Source organism: Nyctereutes procyonoides, unplaced genomic scaffold, assembly GCF_905146905.1.
Source record: "Nyctereutes procyonoides isolate TBG_1078 unplaced genomic scaffold, NYPRO_anot_genome, whole genome shotgun sequence".
NCBI classification, from domain to species: Eukaryota; Metazoa; Chordata; class Mammalia; order Carnivora; family Canidae; genus Nyctereutes; species Nyctereutes procyonoides.
Window position 1 is genome coordinate 36,798,201 of NW_026575135.1, and position 20,696 is coordinate 36,818,896.

The window sequence follows — 20,696 nt, forward strand, 5'->3', positions numbered from 1 at the left end:
AATAGGTCCCTGTATCACATTACACATGAAGCATGAAGATGGATTAAAATCAACACGTAGAGAAAGAACAAAGCTATTTAATAGGTGCTGGGTATAATATAGAAGGATTTTTTAAATATATAATTTTTAAGGTAAGGAAGAGGTTTTTGAGAAAGACAAAAACAAGAGAAAATGGAAAACTCATTTTTAAAACTTATTTGCATGAAATGAATATATCAAAACAATTTACTTCACTAAACTAAATGGGATAGGGCCACAGTTCATAGAACTCCATTAACAGTTAATTTGCTATTTTGTGATACCTACAAAACAATCAAATTGCACAGGTAAAGTGATGAATTTGCCTTCAAGGACATGTGATTTTACTGTGAAACAGGATACTACCCTAACGTATGAGTTGGTGGGTCTGACAATACCCAGCTTAGAGACAGCTCTGTTCTGGTTACATAGCCCCTTGATGAACCTTGTCAGTGGGCTGCCTGGAGCTGCTCTTTACAGACAGTGTAGTCTTTCCCCAGAAACCTAGAGGTCTGTGTTGTAATTCTCCTATTGGGGCTTGCAGAAATCCTCTCAGCACTCTTATTTACCGCAGATACCTCTAGCACTGTGGGATGTGCTGGGTCATTGGTCCAAAGGGAGTGCTGCTTACACCAGTCTGAATCTGTCACAGGGCCCTCTCTTGTTTCAGGCCCTCTGGGTCACCCAATAAACAGGTTGGAAGGGTATTCCTAAGTGAGAAATAATGCTATCTCCAAAATCTAAAGCAGCCTACCTAGTGCTGCATTTTTGTGTACATGGAAGAAAGTGCAAGAACTTATTCTACATCTTTGAGGGTATGTCTGGAAATCCTCAAACCATTAGATACCTAAGATTTTTACTAATGCAAAAGACCTTCAAGTCTTTGTAGGGTTGAGTTCTATCCTCTGGAATGTATGTGTCTGGCATTCAGAGTACCTGCTGCTTCCTATTCATCTGGTTTAATTAACCTGATGTTATTAATGTGGCAGACTAGGTGATATTTTGCAGAGTGTCCAGTCAAGATTCCTGCAGGTTATATTGTGACAAAGAATGGGAGATAAATAGAACTCTAGACCAAACCATGAGTGTCTTTTTCTTCTCCAAGTAAAGATATATTTGCATATTGCTTTGATCCTCTTTCCTGATGACATTGAGAAGAATGAGTTTACCACGTCAGGAGCTGCATATCATGGCCTGGGGCTCTGCTGATCAATCTGATAAAGACATCAATTCAGTACAGGATCCATAATTGGAACTTCCATTTAATTTGTACTGTCCACCACCAGCTGTTTTGATTTTTGCAAGGTCCAGACTGGTGAGCTGAATGGAATCATGGATGCTGGCCATTTTGACATTCTTTAAGTCTTTAAGATTGGCCTGGTTTTGTCTCTTTATGATAAAGATGCAGTAGTGTGACTGATTTACTATCTTGGCTCAGGCAGGAGGCAGCTTCAGAGGCTCTCACTTGGTCATTCCTACCATTACAACTTTTTCATAACATGCCAGAAAACCAGTCTCATGATTCTGTCAGCTGAAAATTACATCTATTTTGATGATATCCTTGATGGAACAAGGACAATGACCACATAGTAGATTCCTGGGCCCACAGAGGCCACTGGGGTGAAGACTTGGACCAGAACTCCACCTAGTACCTGACCTCTATATGATTGATCCACTTTAATGAAGGGTTATGATAGTGTCTGGGGTCCCTGGGACCAATGTCAGTTCCAATCTTATATCCAAAAAAGGAGTGTTCCCTTTTTCACAGTGTGCAATTACTCTGTAACTATAGATAGGTCCCTTTGGGGGGGAAGACTTGGGAAAATCACTGCAGTACACCTGAGGTGTTGGCATGTCCTTCTATAAGGTACACTTCAGTCAATGGACTCTAGGCCTAAGCACGGGTTCCAGGCTGGAAACAGTGTGAAGGATCATAATTTTTTTTTAATTGCAGCAGCTAACATCAGTCTTCTCTTTCCTGTGACCTTTTTTAGATTATATAGATAAAAAATTACCTAATTGACTACCCATCCATCTGCTTCACACTTAGGAAAACTGTGGTCTATCCACCTTCACTACAGAGCCTGGAGGATTAGGGACTCCACTTCCATTCTGGCTTTGCAGCATGGCAGGTATGTCCACCTTGCCTTTTATTGTCTTGGGTGCTGTCACTTGGCTTCTGATATTTTGGTATCCTCTTACCTTAATTGTCTCTAGGGAGCTCGCTCATTTTCATAGCTGCAACCTCAGCCTACAAGACAGTCACCACTGAGCTTTTTTTTTTTTTTTTTTGAAACAGTTTATTTTTTTTATCTTACAGAGGGAGAGAGAGAGCAGGAGAGCAGCAGGCAGAGGGAGAGGGAGAAGCAGGCTCCCCGCGGAGCACAGAGCCGGATGCGGGGCTTGATCCTGGGACTCTATGATCACGATCTGAGCTGAAGACAGACACTTAACCAACTGAGTCATTCAGGTGCTCCACCATTGAGCTTTTTTTTTTTTTTTTTTTTATTTATGATAGTCACACAGAGAGAGAGAGAGAGGCAGAGACACAGGCAGAGGGAGAAGCAGGCTCCATGCACCGGGAGCCCGACGTGGGACTCGATCCCGGGTCTCCAGGATCGCGCCCTGGGCCAAAGGCAGGCGCCAAACCTCTGCGCCACCCAGGGATCCGCACCATTGAGCTTCTTAATGCTCTTAGTGACCCCTTCACTAGAGAATTCTAATTGTTCTAGTAAAGGGAGTATCCTTTAGGCCCTACTGGGCAACACAGCTGGTGAGTCCTACAGTCTTTATAAATAGAGTCTAGCATGCCTACTCTGAAGGATTTGACCCCTTCCTCAATTACTGGAGTAATTATGGCACCTCCACCTAATTTAAAATAGGGTATTTCCCCTCTGAGCTTCAAGGAATTATACCAGCAATATATTAAGGCCAGTCTCAGGTGTTCTTGGCAGGATGTTAAATGATGAGTTAAAGGAGAGTGTCGCATATCGACAAACTCTTCTATATCCGGCCTTATATTCTGTTCATCACCCTCATGATTCATTTCCAGGCATATTTTTTCCAGTTCTTGCTGATATTGTTTTAGCTAGAAATTGTAGCTATTCTGTGGAATATCTCTTTAATTCTGCAGCCTGGGCATACTTCCATGGTTAAACAGGGCAACAGTTTGGCTCTAATTACTGATCTAAAAACAATTTTAGTATAATCACAAAGTTTATGCCACCATCACTACCATCCACTTCCAGATTTTCATCACCCCAAGAAGAAACACTGTACCCATATGTATTTTTTTCCAATTCCTAATATTATGTTTTCATTTTTCTCTCTTATCCATAATTTGCCTTGCCAGAGTTAATTAATTAAGCTTTAAGTATCAGTTTTGTTTTCATCTTTTTTTGTGTGTAGTTTTTCTTAATTATTTTCATTTTCATGAATTCTTTCCTCCTATTTAGGTTTATTTTGTTTTTCTGTTTTGTTTTTTTCTTTTTGTTCAGTTGCATGTTGAGTTTATTTTCAGTCCATTTTTTAATTTATTTTTTTATTTTTTTAAAGATTTTATTTATTTATTCATTAAGGCACAGAGAGAGAGGCAGAGACACAGGCAGAGGGAGAAGCAGGCTCCATGCAGGGAGCCCAACGTGGGACTCGATCCCGGGTCTCCAGGGTCACGTCCTGGGCTGAAGGCAGCGCTAAACCACTGGGCCACCAGGGCTGCCCAATGTCCCATAGGTTTTTGGTAAAAAGTGTTTTCCTTGTTGTCACTTTCTAGGTAATTTGTCATTTCCATTTTCTTTATCTTTGCTTCAGGTATGGTTTAAAGAGTTTTTAAAACTGTCTTTAAATGGAAAGAGAAATACATATTCATGGAAACATAGTGAAACAACATAAAAAAGATACATTGTAATAAGCAAGTCTATCAGTACAAATCTCTTAGTCCTCTATCCAAGGATAATTCATCTTCCTTTTTTAAAAAATATTTTATTTATTTATTCATGAGATACACAGGGAGAGAGGCAGAGACACAGGCAGAGGGAGAAGCAGGCTCCTCACAGGGAGCCTGATAAGGGACTCGATCCCAAGACCCTGGGATCATGCCCTAGGCTGAAGGCAAATGCTCACTTGCTGAGCCACCCTCATCTCCTTTTTTTTTTTTTTGGTAAATATTTTATTTATTTCAGATAGATAAAATAAGGAGGAAGAGGGAGAGAGAATCTGAAGCAGACTCTGCACTGAGCACAGAGCCTGGCTCAGAGCTCAATCCCACAGCTGTGAGATTATATCTGGCACTCAACCGAATGAGCCACTCAGGGACCCCAGAGATAACTAATCTTAATCAGGATGTGGTGTTTCCTCCTAGTAATATGCATATATTGCACAAATATATGTTTTGAGAAGTATTCCTTAAACTGGTGCAGCCACTGTGGAAAAAAGTATGGAGTTTCCTCAGAAAGTTAAAAATAGAACTACCCTTTGATCCAGCAATCCTCCTACTGGATATTTACCCAAAGAATACAAAACATTAATTGAAGGGACATTTGCACCCCTACGTTTATTGCAACATTATTTGCAATAGCCAAGATATGGAATCAGCCCAAGTGTCCATCAATGGATTAATGGATAAAGAAGATGTGGTATCTATACAATGGAATATTACTCAGCCGTTAGAAAGAATGGCATCTTGCCATTTGCAAGACATGGATGGAGCTGGAGAGTATGTTAGGTGAAATAAGCTAGAAAAATATACCATATGATTTCACTCATACATGGAATTTAAGAAACAAAACAAACTAGCAAAGGGGGAAAAGAGAGAGAGACAGACCAAGAAACAGACTCAAACTGATGACTACCAGAGGACGGGGGATGGGAGGATGGGTGAAATAGAGGCTGGGAATTAAGGAGTGTGCTTGTGATGAGCAACAGGTGATGTATGGAAGTGCTGAATCACTATATTGTACAATCTGAGGCTAATATAACACTGTATGTTAACTAACTGGAAGTAAAACTTAAAAAACATAAAAATTAAATAAAAAATTTAAAATTCCTGGGGGCAGCCCCGGTGGCGCAGCGGTTTAGTGCCGCCTGCAGCCTGGGGCGTGATCCTGGAGACCCTGGATTGAGTCCCACATCGGGCTCTCTGCATGGAGCCTGCTTCTCCCTCTCATTCTCTCTCTGTGTCTCTATGAATAAATAAATAAAATCTTTAAAAAAATTAAAATTCCTTAACTTCCAGTTTAATTTACTAGGAGGCTTCCCAAGGCCTTTGGTATGGTAGATTTGAGGCACCCAAGGCTTATTCTTTTCTGGTCTTGAAACTCTAACTTTTCATACTGCTTGCTTCTGGCTATGAACATTATTTCTACTTTAAATCTGAGAAAGAGCCATAGAATACTCACTTGGCTTTCTAACTTTGTGGATTTCTAATATTAGTTTTATGTTGCTGTGGAAGCTTAATTGTGCTTTCCCAGCCTCTTGATCTCAAGTTTAGAGATGAGAATCAACTACCTCCTTAAATTTATCTGTTAAGCCTCTTTAAGTGACAACATTCACTCTTACTGGAGATGAATTCCGTTGTTTATATCTTATGGTAGTGGTGCCAAGAGATATTTGCAATTTTGCAACCCATATGCTCCATCTGTCTTCCTTCCCCAAATTACCACAAATAAACAATCATTCTATAAGTAAAATTTATGCTTACCTTGCAAAGATGGCTTCAAGGTAAATTCCGCAGTAGCTTCTGCTTCATCTAGATTGTCAAACCTAAACACCTGCTGCAGTAGGCAGCACCAGCAGTTCCTAATGATCTCCATGTCCTATCATTCACATTGTTGTGGAATCCCCGTTTGTGTGTGTGTGTGTGGGGGGGGGGAACAGATTTCCACATTGAAGAGACCCATGTGGCAAAGAACTGAGGACAGCCTTCAGCCAATAGCTAGTAAGGATTTAAAATCCTTGGTTTAACAGCCTGCAAAACACTGAAGCCTACCAACTACTTCAGTGAACTAGAAAGTGAATGGCTATGGCTATGACTGCAGCCTTCTGAAAGGTACAGTCCTGGAGAACCCAGTTAAGCTGTGCTCAGATTCCTGACCCTCAGAAACTGGCCTAAATAAATGTTCTAAGTAAGCCACCAGGTTTTAAGATTGTTATGCAGCAATAGATAGTAAATAGATCTTTTAGAAATTTCTTACAAAATTCACGGTGATTGCTGAAGTTCTTTCTTCAGATAACCAGTCTGGAAAATAGTTTTATGTCCATCCAAACCCAAACCATCCAGTTCCCCCATCAACCCATGCTTTCTGAAAATATGACTAATGCAGGTTTTTGAGATGGAAAAACAAATAATGATAAATGTGATAAGGTGGAGGAATGAACTTAAAAATCAAAATATCACTACTGCATGCCTATGAGAACGGCTAAAACAAAACATACCAACAATACCAAGTCCTGAAGAATGGAAGATAAGTTCAACCAAGGTGGTGGGACTGTGCAATGGTGTAAGCCCTCTAGAAGACACCTTTCCAGTTTCTTACCAAGTGAAACACACACCTCTTGCATTACCCAGTGATCACACTCATGGGTATTTATTCTAGAGATATGAAAACTTTGTTCACACAAGACCCTATACATGAGTGGTCATAGTAATGTTATATGTAATAGCCCAAACCTAGTGTACTAGCCATGGTTCTCCAGAGAAACAAAACCAAATCTTTATTTTAAGGAATTAGTTCCCATAATTATGGAGGCTGGCAAATCTAAAATCTGCAAGATGGGCAGGGGGAACCTAAAAGAGTCAATGCAATTTAAGTTTTGGAGGCTCTTTGCCGACAGAATCTTCTCTTTCTGGGAGAAGTCAGTGTTTGGTTCTATCCAGACCTTCAGCTGAATGGGTGAGTGCCCCATCTCCCCATTTTGGAAGGCAACCTGCTTTACTCACAGTCCAGTGATTTAAATATTAATTTCATCCAAAAACACCCTCATAGAAAAATCCAGAATGTTTGACCACAAATCTGGCACAATAACTGAACACATAAAATTAACTATCACGAGTCCACCCCTTGTCAACTTCACACACACACACACACACACTCAACAAAGTACAGAAGAAATACTCAAGATAATTATAATCCTTGCTCCTGTGAATAGTCTTGTGGTCATAGCTGGTATTTATAAATACCTTCTTCCACTATCCATTCTATGTTCCCTTTTCCCTCCTCAAGCACTTCAGCTGATTGTCTTTACCTGGTGTAGTGATCTAAACCTTTATTCCTGAAAAAAAAAAAATAAACCTTTATTCCTGAAGGGTCTGGCTCATTAGTAGTGCTAGCTGGTTTGCATTTTCTATTGACTTTAACCACAGGGCATGCTAATATTAAGAGATACCCCTAGGGGATCTCCAGTAGAGTAGTAGTGCAGTTTCCCCTCGGTAGTCAAAGCCAAATACTCCAACCAGCACAGTGACCATCTTCTTGGCTTTGTTGATTCAGAGGCACATGGAACTGTAGGTGGCTGGATGGCTCTCAACTTCCAATTCAATGGAATTATTCCTGTGGCTTCTGGTGGAAGCATTCCTCCCTTTGGTGCTAAGACCTCTAGACCAGCAAAGTATAAGGTCGTGGGGATAGGAAGCAAAAATTTTGCTAGTGAGTCACCAAGTATAATAGTGAGTGGTGCCACTCATTCCTACCCTCTTGATTTCTGGACCTGGGAATCCTGATTATGGATAAAGTAGCACAATAGTTGGATGCTAATTCATAGCATATAGGGCACCCTCAAGAATCTTGCCTGAGCCCTGCAAGGTACTGCCACCAAGGTTGCCCTGTAACTGAGTCTTCAAAAGCCATTGCACCATTCTAACTAGCTGTGTCATAATGGTGGGGAATGCAGTAAGATCACCGAATTCCATGAGCTTGGGCCCATTGACCCACTTCCTTTGCTATGAAGTAAATTCCTTGATCAGAAGCAATGCTGTGTGGAATACCATGATGATGGATAAGACATTCTGGAAGTCCACAGATGGTAGTTTGTGCAGAAGTACTGCTTGCAGGGAAGGCAAGTCCATATCCAGAGTGAGTGTCTATCCCAGTAAGAACAAAATACTCCCTTCTATGGAGGAAACAATCCAATATAATCAGCTTGCCACCAGGTAGCTAGTTGATCACTCCCAGGGAATTGTGCTATATCAGGGACTTAGCGCTGGGTCTCTGCTGCTTAAAGACTGAACACTCAGTAGTGGCTGTAGCCAGGTCAGGCTTGGTGAGTAAACATTCATGTTGGTGAGCCCATGCATAATCTCCATACCTGCCACCACAGCCACTCTGTTCATGAGCCCACTGTGCAATGACAAAGGTGGCTGGGAAAAGAGGCTGATTGATATCCACAAAACAGTTCATTCTATTTACTTATTAAAATCCTCCTCTACTGAGGTCACCCTTTTGTAAGCGTTCAAACGGGATGCAAAAATCTTCACCTTTTTCATCCATCCAGAGAGTTTGATCGACATATCCCTTTGCCAGACTGCCTTGCTATCTTATTCCAAACATGTTCTTTCCATGTCCCTTTCATTCAGCCCATGAATCAGTGTATCATCACATGTATCTGTTGATGGGTAAATGAATAAACCAGCTGTGGTACATTCACGTACTGGGATGCTATTCAGCAATAAAACGAAATAAACTATTGATACACACAACTTAGATGGATCTCAAAGGCATTATGCTGAGTGCAAAGAGCCAATCTCAAAAGGCTATATGCTCTGTGCTTCCATTTATATAACATACTCAAAATGACAAAATTATAGTGATGAAGAACAAATAAATAGTTGCAGGCCTTAGGGTTGGAAGGAGGATATGAGTACTCAGGAGTAACACAAAGACTATTCCTAATGGAATAACTCCATATCCTAATTGTGATAATGGTTATACATGTGTGACAGTACTTCATAAAACTATATTCTCCCAAAAAGTGAGTATAAAAACTTGTGAAATGCATGTATGGTCTATATTTGGCTTAATTTCATTTTCCTGATTTTGACAATGTACTATATAGTTCTGTAAGGTACTATCACTCAGGGAATCTGAAAGAAGAGTACTCAAGAACACTCTATACTACTTTTGCAACTTCTTCTGAATGTCACAGTGTTTCAAAATAAAAATTCATATAAAAATAAAGGAAAAAGAAAATCTGGAATAAAAATGACTTGGATATACTGGTTTTTTTTTCTAACTTGCTCCCTTCACTGAATTAATGAGCAGTGCCAAAACTAGTATAAGGAAGAATGGAGAGGATTCCTTAGAAGGCAAAGGGTGTTGAGAGGTGTCTAAGAGCATAAAATGGGAATTAGACTCCAGAAAAGAACTAGGCCCAACCAAAGAAATTTCTTATGGCAACAGGAAGATTTTTTTTTTTTTTACTCTCAGATTGGGTATTAGTAACCTAAGTTAAGATATTGAAGGAAAAATGCAAATTCACTTACATTTTTATTTTTTTCTCTCTTAAAGTAGGTTAAGGTAGTAAAAAAGCATATTTTTCCAGTGTCTGGAATGGAGTGGGACACAAGCCAAGGGAAGTCTCTAATACTCCTCTACTAATAGCTCTGGTTCCCTCATGCCAGACTTCGCATTAACAAAGAGTGACATTTGTCCTATAATGAGCCAGGAGTACAAGGAATGAAGAGGGCACCTGCTTTTTACTTATTCTCAGTGATGATGTCCTAGGAAAAAGGAAGACCGAATGACAAAAAGTGCTGGGGTCAAGATTGTGGTATTGTGGCCATGTGTATTGTTTAAGAAGAAAGGAGAAAATTGAGGATTGGACTGTGGAGAGGACCATTCCCTAGTGAATAGGGAAAACAATCAAATATATGTTTGCATTTTTAAGAATCAAAGGGTAAGAGGCTTAAAAATTGAAGTATAATTAACATACCATGCCATGCTAGTTTCAAGTGTACAATACAATGATCTAACAATTCTATATAGTACTTGACGCTTATCACAGTAAGTGTATACTTAATCCCCTTTATCTATTTCACCATCCCCTCACTCACCTCCCCTCTGGCAACCACTAGTTTGTCCTGTGTTTAAGAGTCTGTATTTTGTTTCTTTTTTTAATTTGCTCATTTGTTCGGTTTTCTTAAATTCCACGTAAGTAAAATCATATGGTATCTGTTTCTCTGTCTTATTTCACTTAGCATTATACTCTCTAGGTCCAACCATGTTGCTAATGGCAAGATTTCATTCTTTTTTATAGCTGAGTAATATTCCATTGTGTATATTGTGTGTGTGTGTGTGTGTGTGTGTGTGTATACACACACATCTTCTTTTAAAAAAATCTGCCTAATTAAAGTTTGGCTTAGAGGCAAACAAACAAAAAACCCAAAATCCAAACAAAAAAAGCCTTTCTAATTCTATTATGTCATATTAAATCAGTGTTATAAATTTTGCATTAATACTAAAGGCAGTTACATACACAGGAATACAGGAATTAAAAATCCCAACTCTTGTGGTCATTTATTTCACGAATCCTTCTGAACCCAGACAATAAAGGGATCTCTAAAAATGTTCCCTGGCACTAACCCTTTCTTTTTGGTTTTAAGTTAACCCTGTGGCTATACATCTCGAGTAATTTTCATTTTGGACTATTTAAATCTAAAGATGATATGTTTTACTTGCAGAATACTGCAAAATTTTGAGGAGTAACTTAGTCTTTCTTGGTTCTCTATTATGTTCCATCAACCCATGTGTCTATTCCTCTGCCATCATCGCACACTCTTATCTGTATTATACCTTGGAATTGGGTAGAATGATTCCTCCCACTTTATTCTTCCTTAAAGATCTTTAGCTACTCTCATTCCTTTGCCTTTTCATACAATTTTGGAAGAATCTTGTCTCTATTTTCAAAATATCTTGCTGTGATATCAGTAGGAATTGTATTAAACCCACGCATCAATTTGGAGACAGCTGGCATCTTTGCTATATTGAGTATCCCAAACTATGCTCTCACTGTGCCTATTTATTGAATCTTCTTTCATTAGCATTTGTAGTTTTCAGTATACAAGTCTTCTATATGCTTTGTTAGATTTACACCTACGTAATTATTTTTATTTTTTTGAGCAATGATGTATTGTAAATTATGGTTTCCACACACTTATTACTAGTTCACCAATATGTAGAAATACAATTAATTTTTGTATGTTGATCTTCTATCTTGAGAAGTCACTAATTAATAATCTAGGAATTTTATGCATGTATGCATGTATGTATGTAAGAGATAGCTTTGCTTCTTCCTTTCTAACCTGTATGTCTTTTACTTCTTTTTCTTGCCTTACTATGTTGGCCAGGATTTTCAGTATTAGGTTGAATAAAATTGGTGAGAGTAGACATCCTTGTATTGTTCCTGATTTTACCGGGAAATGTTTAATCTTCCATCATTAAGGATAATGTTAGGTGGAGGCTTTTTATGATTGTTCTCATCAAATTGAGGAAATTCTTAATTTTCTGGGAGTTTTTTTCTTCTAACGCATGAGTGTTGAATTTTTTCTAGTTTTTCTAAAATTTTATGTTCATATATTTATTCTTTAGCTTGTTTACATGTCCTATACTGATTGACTTTTGAATACACAATCAGCCTTGATTTTGTACCTTCGAACTAGTGTCCCTCATAAACATGGATAAAATAATTCTAAACAGAATTTTAGAAAACTGTATTAGTTTTTTATTGCTAGTCACAACCACAAAATTAAGTGATTTAAAGGAAAAAATTATTCTCTTCTAGTTGTGGATGTGCAAAATTAGTTTCATCAGGCTAAAGTGAAGGTGTCAACAATGCTGGCTTTTTCCTAGAGGGTCTGTTGGGGGAGAATCCATCTCCTTGCTTTTTCCAGTGTCCAGGGATTGCTTACAGTCTTTGATTCATGGCCTCTACACTTAAAGCTGTTGGGATAGCATTGTCAAATTTCTGAGGTAACATTTCTGTCTCACTGACTCCTCTTGCCTCCTCTTTGGAAGACATAAGGCCCCAAAGATAATCCAGGATAATCTCCCCACTCAGGATCTTTAGCTTAATCACATCTGCAAAGTCCTTTTTGCCATTAAAGGTAACAAATTCACGGGTTTCAGGAATTAGGAGGTAGACATCTTTGGAGGCCATATTTCAGCCTACCACACTTTTCTTCTTTTTACTGTCCTTATTTGTTTTTTGGCATCAGGGTAATATTGTGCAGTCACATTTTTATCTTTGTAACAAAATTCTGCTGTGTTGAGATATTACATTTGAGTTTTATAATTTTTTGTTACCACCATTTTCTTCTGAGTTGGGAATATGTTATGAGTATTCATAATGTTTGGTAATGTCAATAGATAGGGCATTCCTTAAGCACAAGTAATGTTATTGTATAATAAACACAATGCTTTGGCATCTAGTTCAACAGCAAGATACTCCACACTCCAGTGTGCCCTAAAAAGTATGGTGTTTGATAGTCACTACTTTTTTTATTTTGACATGATGGGTATGCATTAGTAAGTATATATATATATTTAACCACAATAGAGTAGTATTTGTAGCACTTGAAATGCTGTCAAGTTACAATTGTGTCATTGTGACTGTAGCATGCCAAAAAGTAGTGCAAAGTGACCACAGCACTACAAATGGTCTGGGCTGCATACTTACCTGCACTACTATAGCTTGAAAGCAGCCGTAAACAATACATAAATAAAAGAGCATCACTGTGTTCCAATAAAACTTTATTGATGTACACTAAAATTTGAATCTAATATAACTTTCATATGCTACAAAATATATTCTCCTTTTTCCTTAAGCCATTTGATAATGTAAAAATTATTCTTAGCTTGTGGGTCACAAAAAAACAGTGGCAGTCCAGATTTGGCTTGTGGGCCATAATCTTCCAACCACTATCTTCATCTCTGGGGACCTAAATTCTAAAAGGGGTGGGGAGCAGAAATTAACAAGAAGATAAATAAGCAAACAGGTAAAATAGGTAATTTTCTGTGATAAAGGAAGTTAAATCATAAGATGGCCAGGGAAATGTGTCTCTGAGGGAACAGGTAAGGAATTCTGAATGATGAGAAAAGTCATGATGAGCCAGTCATGAGATAAGTTTAGTACAGAGTATTCTAGAAAAAGAATAGTGAGAGTAAAGGCTGGAGGCAGGCTGAAGTTTGGTGGATTAGAAGAACTTTTTCCAAAAAAGGTCATGTGTGGCAGAAACATAGTAAAGAGGTGAAATGGGAGTGAGAATATTTGGAAATCTAAAAAAGAGAACATCACTGTTAAGAATGTAACTTTAATTAGTTGACTACAGTAGGAGTTATGCTAGATCTAGCCTGATTTTATACTGGACTTGTGGTCCCTTGCTAATTGAGATGAGCACACCAAGTCTTGTGAATTTAAAAAAAGAAAGGGAGTGAAGGAGAAAATGTTTTTATTTTTGCCACACAGTTCTAGGAAAATACAGTATCTCCTATATTACCCCAGTATATAGAGAACAGATATAATTGGACCACACAGTTTATTTCATTAATTGCTCATTCTTAAAATAATGATGCTTCATTTTATATTTGCTTACAATACAAATGTACTCTTTGATGACTTAAGGCCTTGTATTGCAGTTTTATGTACACAGTCTAGTTTCTTTATAAAACTTAAAACATTAAACCCTCAGTTTACACCTTTTTCTTCTTATAGTCAGACCAATTTGTGTGTCCAAGCTTGTTCTAAATTCTTCTAATGTACTGGAAGAAAAAATCATTTTTGAGTTTGCATTGATTTGTGGCAATATTTGTATTCAACAATCAAATGCTACACTATTTCCTTTTAAATGGCTATGTACTTAATTAGTTTCACTTGTTCAGCAATTAATTAGTTTCAGAGAATTCTTATTTTGGTATTGAACCTGACTATTGATAGTTGGAGCAGATACTGTAGCAGGATGGCAATGTATTTTTCCAGTCACACCACACAAAAAGTTTTCACATTTGAAAACAAGTTCTTCATCGTAATATCATCTAATATCTTTCATAATTGTGAAATATCCTTCAACTAGTTTCTTTCTTTCATTTATTTTCTCCAGTACTGCTTCTAGCAAATATGAGGCAAAAGGAAGCTGGAAGAGAAACACAGAAAAAAAGATGATCAAAAGTCTATATTTTCTCCAGTTCAAAAACATATGCTAAATATCATTAAACCATTAGAACTCAGCTATCTGCAACCTTGCACCCATAATGGTACCCTGCTGGGTCTCTTTTTCAGCTGATCTTACTGGTTAGTAAGGGTAATTTTGTCTTTTATAATAAAGATGATAAAAGAGCAGAAGTAAAATGAAAAAAGATAAACGCCTTATTGAACAATTCATGGTTTACTGACCATGTTAATGATGTAATCTGCAATACAAGCAACTAAGCCATTTATCTTCAATCAGCTGATCAATAGCAGGTTACAGTCATCTCCAGGGCCCACAGGCCCACAGAAGTAGTACTGTATGCTCATCACTCATCAAAGAATGAGAGAGAACTATCAATACACTTGTCTGTGTTAGAGCCGAACACCTTGAGAGTTGTAGGGTAAAATCTCAGAGGCAGAAAAAATGGCAAAAGTATGCCCAATGATTAAGTTGTTATAGAAAAGTTTGTTTGGCATATCAAAGTGTAATACACATGTTACAAACTGCTGAGTTTATAAAATGTAGAGTGCATTTTTAAATTTCATAATTTATATAACTTTTCTGGTAAAGTTTTATTGTTCCCTCTGCTTCACCTGGTTCCCTGTAGAACTCCAACTCGTGCAACACACAAATGAGTAAAAGACAATCTAAAATGTTCTCCAATTACTGGCCCAACTCCACCAACTTCCTTTCATCTCCTGTCCAGGTATCTAGAAAAAGTTTATCACATCATTTCTTGGAGTTGTCCTGTTGATTAACCAGGGAAAGACTACCTTTGTTTCCCTGAATATGTTAGTGACAATGCTTGTCATGCCTGGTCCCCTTTCCTACAGGGAAGTGGCATCAGGCCCTTGTTTGTGCTAGGATGACCACCAGTAGCATCTCCCATCAACACCTGACCAATTGGGAGAAAACAGAAAAGATTGGCCAGTGGCAGTGAAACAACAGGTAAACAGATTAGGTAAAGCGGAGACCAAAGCTGGTCCACGGAATTGCCTGAGATCCTAAGTTTCTACCTAAGATTTTAATTTAACTTCTTTCTTATCTTTATAACAAACTGCCTTCTCCTTAGGGTAGCCTAAGTGTAGGCCAGAAGCTCCTTCACACATGGTCTTCTTGAAACTTACCACTGAAGAAAGCATAAGATACCAAAATATCACATTTCTTCAGTTCTGAAGATGGACTTGAATAGAAGATATACACATTGACTTAAAAATAGCTTTTTCTGGGGGGGGGGACCCCTACCATCATTAGATTTTTAAAAAAGATTTTATGTATTTATTCATGAGAGACAGAAGAGAGAAAGGCAGAGACATAGGCAAAGGGAAAAGCAGGTCCCTCTGGGGAGCCCGATGTGGGACTCGATCCCAGGACCCTGGGATCACAACCTGAGTCAAAGGCAGACCCTCAACCACTGAGCCATCTAGGCATCCCCATTAATATTAGATTTTAAAGAAATGCACATATAAAAAAACAACAAATTATCAGGCAACTTTCTTTAATGTAGGCTGTGGCTATCAGTGCCATATGAATTCCTGTCAAAAAAGCAGACAAACAGGGGCGCTTGGGCAGCTCAGTTGGTTAAGCCTCCAACTCTAAATTTCATTTCAAGTCATGATCTCAGGATCATGGGACTGAGTCCTTCGTCAGGCTCTGAGCTCAGCTCAAGTCAGCTTGTCCCTCTCCCTCTGCTCCTCCCCCCCTGCCAGCGCCCCCCACCCCCAGCCCTGGCTCATGCACACACACTCACTCTCTCAAATAGATAAAATAAAATCTTTAAAACAAACTACTAAACAAACAAACCAAAAAAAGCAGACGAACAAGATTTCTTCCTGGCAAAAACAGAAGGTCATTTCCTAAAGCTGGTCAAGGGAAAAAAGGGTTGTCTGACCAAATAAGTTTGGGAAACAAACCGAACTTTAACAAGTTACTTTATTTCAGGATTTCTTTGAGGCTTTAGGATACTAACAGGCCCTGTGTGTCTCCAAGAGGGCAATGTAATATCCTGTCTCTAAATTCATCTGTCCGTGTTTTCATGGTCTATTTATCATGTGGAACCAGCAGTCCATGGGACACACTCTGGGAAACATGCTGGTTCTGTAATTTCTTAATGTAATAATGTCACACAGTCCTTTCACCAGGCCACAATGTACTGACATTTTTTTTTAAACATTTTCTTTTTTTTAATTTTTTTTAAATTTTTATTTATGATAGTCACAGAGAGAGAGAGAGAGAGAGAGAGAGAGAGAGAGAGAGGCAGAGACATAGGCAGAGGGAGAAGCAGGCTCCATGCACCGGGAGCCCGACATGGGATTCGATCCTGGGTCTCCAGGATCGCGCCCTGGGCCAAAGGCAGGCGCTAAACCGCTGTGCCACCCAGGGATCCCAATGTACTGACATTAATCATTTTATTTGCATATCACATTTTGAAGTTTAAACTTTATTATCTTGTGATCTCAGCAGTTTTTAACATGTCATATACTTGGAAATTTCACTTCCTTTTAAAAAAATCTATCTCGAATTTGTCTTCCAGGAAGCCTCCAAGATAGAACAAGAAGTCCATTTACTAATTTAATACTGACAACTCACTTTATTCTCTTCCTCTGGCTCCCAATAAAACAAAAAGCCCCACTGTTAAACACAACTGTTTGTCAATCCTGTTTTATTGGACTGTAAGCTTCTTTTAAGCTTTGTATGGAGGCTAACACATACAGATTTCAAAAAGCAATCAATCTTTTAATCATGATGCACAGTATGTTCACATCTATCTGCCCTGCAAATAGGTCAGAAGAATGTTATTACCTGTCTACATAATATTAAATGAAAGTTCATATATCTTACAAGTTGGCTGAAAGTGTTTATTTTAATTCAACTTTTCTATTTCCTTTTTTATAAACCAATTCTGAATTTATTCCTCTAAATGCTTAGTGCTCACTCTATATGATTTTTTATGACTTGTCATTCACTGAGAACTATAAGGCCAGCTCTCAAAGAGGCCTTTCGGAAGTTGTTTTTATTTAAATATATAAGGATTAGCTGTAACATTATAAAATATAAAATTAATGTCATTTTATAATAAAATTATTAATAATTGAAACAAAATTAGAGGAAGTCTATGGAAAAGTCAGAATTACAAAACACTTCAAATGAATATAACTGTAATTAACTGTTAACCAAAAAGTTTTAAGCATATGTCCCTCCTACTTTATAAATTGTTCCTTATTTATGCAGTAGTTTCAATACATATTCAAATAATGAGTGCAATAGCAGTCCTTTTACAAATACCTTCTCTTGCCAAGTTTGCACTACTCATTCATTTGGCAAACTTCTTCCATAGACTGTATAGATAAAAACTTCATCCTTTAGCCTAGGATGAATTAATGAGAATTCTTCTTTTCTGAGAGTGGCTAAGAATGGGATTTTGAATTCAATGGCTAATTTAGTTAACTAAGAGTAATCACTTTTATTACTTATAGATTATTAATTCTCAAACCTTACAAATTACAGTTAACCTGAAGACTGATGGAACATAATTTAATCTACTGTGATTCAAGAGAGTTCTTCAACATAGTACCAAATGAACATCAATCTTCAACATACAGCTATAGATTGGGTACAGTTAAGACTGTCCTTAAATATGAAATGCCTTGAAAAATGCTTTAAAAATTCACATGGTCTGCTTGTTTGCCCTGTTTTTGGTTTTTGTTTTTTTAAGATTTTATTTATTTATTTATTTATTTATTTATTTATTTATTTGAAAGCCAGAGACAGAGCATGAATGGAGGGAGAGGGGCAGATGGAGAGGGAGAGGCAGACTCTCTGCTAAGCAGGGAGCCCCATGTGGGGCTTGATCCCAGGACCCCGGGATCATGACCTGAGCTGAAGGTAGACCCTTAACCCACTGAGTCACCCAGGCACCTCTTGTTTTTGTCCTTTAATTGCAAAACATCTTAAAAACACTAAGAAGGCCAAGAGACCTGAACTTTCTACTATTTTGAGTCTAGGTTAAGCGCCATTTTATTTCACACAGGGAGCTTAGCGTCAATTAAAATCTCTCTATATGGCTTCTGGAGGGAACTCAGACACAATGTTCGATGATGCTCTCACTGATAGGATTCTGGAGTTGGGTTCAAGCGGCAAGTGCAGTAGCCAACAGCAAACATCCTTTCTTACTTACCCCTTCAAAAGTATCTGAAACAACAAACCCATCAATCATGCTGCCTAGGGTTGTATCTTAGATGGCATATGCCAAGGGCTATTAAGTCCAGAAAGCCTGCATGAGTTATTTCTTTCTCCTACATAACAAAGGAGAAGTGATACTCCTAGGTATGTGGATACAAGTTCCACAAGCTTGAACTCTTCAACATAATGAGAAAAAAAGTGGAAGAGTTGATACCGTGTGAGATTTCTTTGTATGGAAATTTAACTAGGACATTGGAACAGCAACTGAGTTTAGTGTGGTCTTAAAGCAGGTCTTCCTAGTCATTCAGGCTCTCTCTGTCGCAAAAGGTGATTTCTATTACAGAGAGATTTCCCCTGATATCACACAGATTTCCAGCTATTCTTACATGTAAACACCTACAGATGTTTGCCTTTAGGAACTGGTATGCCACTGACACAATCTCAAATTTATCACTCACACAGATTGTGGTTTCGTTTAGAGGTGTTTCTGTATAAAGGGAAGATAGGAATGACAGCTGCAGATGTTTGAGAGCTACACTAGAAAAACAACAAAACCTAAAGTCCAGGACTATAAAACATATAGATAACTTACAGCATGAGCACTAATTGGAATGTGTTCTTAACAGTAAAAAATTGAAAAATTTTGTGTTAAAAGAAAAAAATGAAATAAGGATAACTTTTTCAATCTAAGGGGCAAGTGGAACAAAATTTTCACCATTTTCATTCTTGTTTTGGCTTGGGAAACTATTACCAGGAAGATATTGCTTTTAAAACTCAAATTGGTGGGGCATCCCGGGTGGCTCAGCAGTTTAGCACCGCCTTCAGCCCAGGGCATGATCCTGGAGATCTGGGATTGAGTCCCTGCATGGAGCCTGCTTCTCCCTCTGCCTGTGTATCTGCCTCTCTCTTTGTGTCTCTCATGAAAAAATAAAATCTTTAAAAATAAATAAAAGATAAATAAATTGAGAAAAAAAAACAAATTGGGGTACCTGGGTGGCTCAGTGGTTGAGCATTTGCCTTCAGCTCAGGTCATGATCCCAGAGTCCTAGGATCAAGTGCCTCATCAGGCTCCCTGGCGGGAGCCTGCTTCTCCCTCTGCCTATGTCTCCCCCCTGCCCTTTCTGTGTCTCTCATGAATAAATAAAATAAAAATCCTTAAACAAACAAACAAACAAACCCAAATTGACTTTAATCTAGACTGAGTCATACTGAAAATAAAGATGTTAAATTTTACATAGTATACCTGCTTTCACTGGAAACATTTAAACATTGTTAAATTAAAACAAACAAACAAACCCAGGAAGGCTCTGAATGGAAAATTTTGAACTCTTTGCTATTTGAACTACATGGTAAATCTGTGTGGGTGGCTGAGTGTGTGGGTTTACGTATGTGAGCAAGGGAGAGCATTGAGTATGCACGCACGTGTTCTAAGTGCAACAGAGTGGATGTGTGCAGAGTTCTAAGGAGAAATGTTCAGTTAACCTTCAGGCCGGAAGGAACTCTATTTACAAAAGCCAGGGAGATTTATAAAACCCTTCTCACTGCCATATTGCAAGATTTCTGTAGAAGGTAAACATATTTTGCAGAGAGGGCACTGGGGAAAGAGCCATTTTAAATTTTAGCATTTGCAAGATCTGAAGCAACTAATAGGAACACGGATATTTAAAGCTAAAGAAACACCACTGATTAAATTCCATACTTAAAATTCTCAATAGCTGAAAGTAGAAGGAATTTTTGATAGGGTCCCAATGGCAGAAAATTATCTCCAAAAAGTGGACTAAAATGGACTGAATGAAATCCAGAAAAGGATTAGCAAATAACAAAGAACAGAGCAACAACAAAACAAAATCAAGACACATTTTCTAGCCACTCCCAGCTCAGGGTTTTTATAGAAATCCTAGTAAAGAATTAGATTTTATAGTTGTATATTATTATACAACTATGTATATTATTATACAACTATAAAATAGTTATAAACTATATAAACACTATGGTGTTTATAGTTGTATATTATCTTTTGTACAGGTATACATATTTTAACATATATACCCATAATTCTGTTCAAGTTGTTTAATACATTCCACAGGTGATATATTTTAACTCTTTGTTTACTGTGCCTCCGCCCCCCCCCCCCCCCACTATCCCCCGAAGTGTAAGATCCATGAGGGGAAAGATTTGACTCCTTGGTTTACTTCTGTATTCCCAAACCTGAAACAACACCTGGCACAAAGGGGGCACTTAGTATATGTTTTTGAATGGATTTTGTAACATAGGTTGGTACATAGGTTGGTTCAGTTTCCTCTCCACTAATTCTCTCCAT

At 38.1% G+C, this 20,696-nt stretch overlaps 1 protein-coding gene across 4 annotated transcripts in view; it reads right to left on the reverse strand.

The window, feature by feature from the left end:
- Positions 1-13,439: 13,439 nt before the first annotated feature.
- CNTLN (centlein) overlaps positions 13,440-20,696 on the reverse strand; it is a 323,526-nt gene continuing 316,269 nt past the window's right edge. For all 4 annotated transcript variants that reach the window (XM_055302562.1, XM_055302564.1, XM_055302563.1 and 1 more), the window contains one exon: positions 13,440-14,137. In XM_055302562.1, coding sequence (XP_055158537.1) covers positions 14,036-14,137 — 102 coding nt within the window. In that variant the 3' untranslated portion in view covers positions 13,440-14,035. The remainder of the gene's footprint in view (positions 14,138-20,696) is intronic.